A 4,800-nucleotide genomic window follows, 5' to 3' on the forward strand; every position below is an offset into this window, starting at 1 on the left:
AACAAGAAGAGAAGCCATTAATAAACTAGACATAAGATAAGATGATAAAAAATGGAGAACAATTCACTGCAGTGCGACTTTAACTAAACTAAGCTTGCAAAAACTCGTGACGACTTAACGTAAGAACCCGTAAATGGCATAAGAATATCCAGAGTTTATAAATAAGTTAAAGATATTACATTCCTACCTGTGTGATGGAAGAGATCATAAGATGATGAAGGCCTTTGAGCATTTGTATCATTTACGAGAATATTCGGTGCTTAAAAACAAAGACTTTGGTTTATAGATTAAATATATATAACTTACCAAAAGTTTCCTTTGTATTTAATGACTTCATGCATTAGATTAATTTTTATAAGAGTATTTATTGCGGAAGATTGTGGGTTCACTAATTTATATTTCTTCTGTCTCATATTAGTTGTCTACATTACTAAATATATTTGTCCCAAAATATTTGTCCATTTAAAAAAATTAAGATAGAATTAATTAAAATTTTCCTATTTTGACCTTAGCATTAATTGTTTTAGAAAATAACCAATATTGATTAGAGTACAATTTATTGGAGAAATATAGCGGTAATGTAGTAAAAATACACTTTTTTATGATTTCTTAAAGGTCGTGTTAAAGGGAACATGGACAAATAATATGGGACGGAAGAGTACTCAAATACAAAAAAAAATAGATAATAAAAAATAACACAAGGATTTAACAAGTTGTATTCAAGCCTATTCCTTGGAAATAATGTAAAATGACATTTTATTTATTTAACTCATCCACTTCTGGGAGTGGTATATGCCTTTATTACTAGTAGAAACTCCCTAAACCTACTTAATTGGAACAAGCTTCAATTATAGTTCAAGTAGGATTTCAATTTAGCTCTCAAAAGATTGTTGGGGATTCGTCTCATATGTATCCCGAACTCAAGGTACATCAAAAGTGTAAAATGACGAATGTTTTTTTGTAGTTTATTTTTTAGCTCTGTACATACTATCAAAAAGAGGAGGCTACTCTCGATGACAGTTGACATTGCAAGGAGATTTTAGATAAATTATGTCATATTAGTTAGTGTTGATGGGTTAGCTCACAGGGAAGGAAGTTATTTTTTTTTTCCAGAAAATAAAAGTCGCTCTTTCCACAGAAAAGAAAGTCACTTTTTTTAGAGTAAAAAGTCACTCTTTTCAGAAAAGAAAAGTCACTCTAAAAGATGTGTCTGTTACGAAAAGTCTTCGAACAAATGTGTCTGCTGCGAACAAAGGTATTATAAATACCTGGTATTGCTTCAAAAGGAATGAACAATTCTGTTGCTTTCACTACAAATCATAACATTTTGTTCTTATGGAAAATTCGAATTAATTGTTGGTATTCGAGTTTCGGAGGCTTTGCAAAATTAAGGAATTCTCGCCACCATCCCCGCAAAGAACGAAGTGGGAGGTTTAAATTTTTCAGGCGACGAGATTACTCGATCAAAGCCGGATTACTTCTTCCCTACTTTTGAAACATATTTTTCTAACAGAAAATGTTATATTTCAAGAGATAACAAAAACATCTTATACTTTAAGTATTAAACTAATAAAACGTGAATATCTTACGAGTATTTTAAGATAATAACTCTAATAAAAATATAGTGGGAATGAAGGAGTAGTAAATAATTGCGGATCAAGTCAAGTTTTAAGTGTTTTATTAATTGCACAGAAATTACTAGGTAATTAATGCCAAAAATTTAGAAATGTACACAACATCCCACTACCCCGACCCCCGACGCCCGAAACAAATAATTGTACCTGCCAAGTACGTCTACCTGTACCTCTTTTCTTTTAACTCCCACGACATCCATCTATATAAAGACAAGGTCCGCACTCTTTCTCTCCAACCTCCCTCAACTTCCACACACACACACACATTTCTCATTTCCCCTTTTGTCCCTCTCCTTCAACAACAAAAATGAAGAAACTGATTAGACGTTTATCGCGCGTGGCTGATTCATCGTCGAACTACTCTTTACTCCGTTCTGAATCCAGGTCATCATCTCGTCCACGTAGACTCCAATCATTCCGTACTGGAAAACTCAGATCCGGTACCGGAGTTCCTGAAGGACACCTCCCTGTTTACGTCGGCGATGAAATGGAGAGATTTATTGTTAGTGCTGAACTTCTTAACCATCCCATCTTTGTTGAATTACTTAATAAATCCGCTCAAGAGTATGGTTATGAACAGAGAGGTGTTCTTCGTATTCCTTGCCATGTTCTCATCTTTGAACGAGTACTTGAAGCTCTTAGGCTTGGCGATGATCTACAGGATCTTATTAATGCTCTCTCTGATGACTTGCTTTAGCAGTACTGTGTTCAAGATAGATTTTTTTTTTTTTTCTTTTTCTTTGCTAAGTACTAAACAGGGGATTAGCAGTTACGTAGAGCAGATCGATCTCGACGATATACTATTAGTTAAGAGATCGTTTTTTTCTCCTTTTTTCCCTTTCTGAAAATCGTGTAAATATTCTGTGATGGAAAAAGGTGGAGGAGGATTTCTGGAAAATTAGAAACACGAAAATGTGATTGACATATACTACTTACTGTACATTTTTGTTACTATATTTTTTCCTCTTTCCCTTTCAATTTAGAAGGATTAGTTGCCAATTCTTACAAGTTAACAAATTCATCCTTAGAATTAAAATTGAAGAACTTTTCCCTCTGCACCTTTCCTAGTTTGGTGGTAGATTTTCGTGGATTTGGGGCAGGTGGGGGCCTTTCTGTAATTTCCGTGATTCGGGGCCAAATTTCATTCTCATACTGCTATAATTTTGAGCTGGATGGTATATTCCCTGTTTGGATCTGTAATAGTTAGGGGTAGTTTCGTAATACCAACACACCAACTCACACTATATTACTCCTTCTTGGGGAGTTGAAGAGTCGTGGACGGGAACCGCTAAAAACTTATCTGCACAAGAAATTACATCAATTAATGAATACGTGTATATAGCAAACACTTAATGATGATTAATTAATACATATTTTTACTTTATTAATTCAGTTAATAGTATTAATTATTATTTCAATTAGTTTAGTATAAACATCTTAGTTTAGTATAAACATTCGGTGCAGATAAGTATTTGCCAACAGGAGAAGCAACCTTTCTCAATCTAATTAACATTTGGAAATTATAAGCTTAGCTTACTTTATTCAAGTTTGAATAATTATCCCAATATTTCCTTAAATTAAATAAAGCAGAAGAAAAAAAGCATTCGCCTAGCTTTTCTTTTCCTCTTTTAATAAGCAAAGAAATTTTGGGACGATCATTTTCCTAAAATATACTTTCATCAAAAAAGTGTAAAATATATTAAAACATTAACTCCTAGAAAAAATAGTTAATTTGACTAAATATTCCTTAATTAAATAGGTATTGTGATTTAATCACATAGCACTTAATAAAGGCAAATTTGAAAAAATAAAATTAATTTTTTTTTTTATTTGCTAAGTAAACACTCTTTTTGACTCAAGAAAAAAAAGGATAAGTAGACACTATTTTTTATGCCAAAGGAGTATTCAATTAGAATGCCAGAGGAGATGTTGAGAATCATTTATTAGGCAGCACATTGAGTACGTCTAGAGTCCATAGATCTTTGATAATACTATTTCCGAAAATCAAGTCAATTTAAGTGGCACATTTGGAATGAAATAATTAAGATCCATTTCGTCAAGGGAAAGAATGACCAGAATGATTTCGAACGAACCACAACTGTGAATAGTCTGACGAATCTTTAGAGGCGGTAAACTAGCTCATGTAAATACGAATACGATTGGCTTGATTTGTTTAAGTTTGAGCGGGGTTAATGATCCATTCGTTTTAGTGGGCTAATTTGATCCATAAGAAATCATGCAAAATATTTTTTTTAACTTTTTTATGTGATATGTTGTATATCGCTATAATAAAAATTTATTCCCTCTGTTTGAATTTATGTGAACTCATTTGACTAGGCACAGAGTTTAAGAAAGATAAAGAGACTTTTAAACTTGTGGTGTTAAATAAGTTACATATATTTTGTGTGGTTATAAATTATAGTAGCATCAAGCTTAAAGGTAAATTGTTTCTAAATATAAAAAGGGGCCATTTTTTTTTTGCACAGACGAATAAGGAAATAGGTTCAAATAAATTAAAATGGATGGAGTATTTATTAATTTTGTTTGGAACTAAGCAAATTTTAAGAAAATAAAGAAATAAATTAGAATTTGATAAAAGTTGAGCAAGTTGGGCTATGATCTTTTTTTTTTTTTTCAAGTATTTCTTGACTCATCCTTTCTCAAATATTAATCCATCCATTTATTAATTCAGCTCATTTTAACTTGGCCATTTGAAACTTCTACAAATTTTACAAAAGGTTTTCATGAAGGTAAAATTACTCAAATGACTACCTTATGATAGTTTCCTATCATTTATAGCCACTCTTAACCATTTGTAGCTATGTTTTCCCAAATTAAGGTATTTTTTCAGATGTATTTGATGCGTGTAAATTCATAGAAACACAATAAAACAGAAAACATATCCCTTGATTTTAGGCCAAAACGGTGGGATCATTTAATTAGTTATTAATTGGTATTTTTTACTATACATTTAATTAGTTATTAATTGGTACTTTTTACCATACTCTTCCACATTATCAGATTTTAGATTTCTTTTCCATAACCGTTTTCTAGTCCTTCATCCAATCTTTAACATTCAAACGTAAAAAATCAAAAATTCAAAATTTGAAAACATTCAATAGCCAATGTATTTGAAGTTTGCAATATTGATTTCGTAATTTATTTA

General features: G+C 31.5%; 1 protein-coding gene across 1 annotated transcript; it reads left to right on the forward strand.

Moving 5' to 3' along the window:
• The first annotated feature begins 1,904 nt into the window (after positions 1–1,904).
• On the forward strand, positions 1,905–2,585 carry LOC132036006 (auxin-responsive protein SAUR71-like). Its single transcript, XM_059426225.1, has one exon. It carries the CDS (start codon positions 1,942–1,944, stop codon positions 2,329–2,331), a length of 390 nt encoding a protein of 129 aa, XP_059282208.1. The 5' UTR covers positions 1,905–1,941; the 3' UTR covers positions 2,332–2,585.
• Positions 2,586–4,800: the final 2,215 nt, after the last annotated feature.

The sequence above is a fragment of the Lycium ferocissimum genome, chromosome 11 (assembly GCF_029784015.1).
Source record: "Lycium ferocissimum isolate CSIRO_LF1 chromosome 11, AGI_CSIRO_Lferr_CH_V1, whole genome shotgun sequence".
Taxonomy (NCBI): Eukaryota; Viridiplantae; Streptophyta; class Magnoliopsida; order Solanales; family Solanaceae; genus Lycium; species Lycium ferocissimum.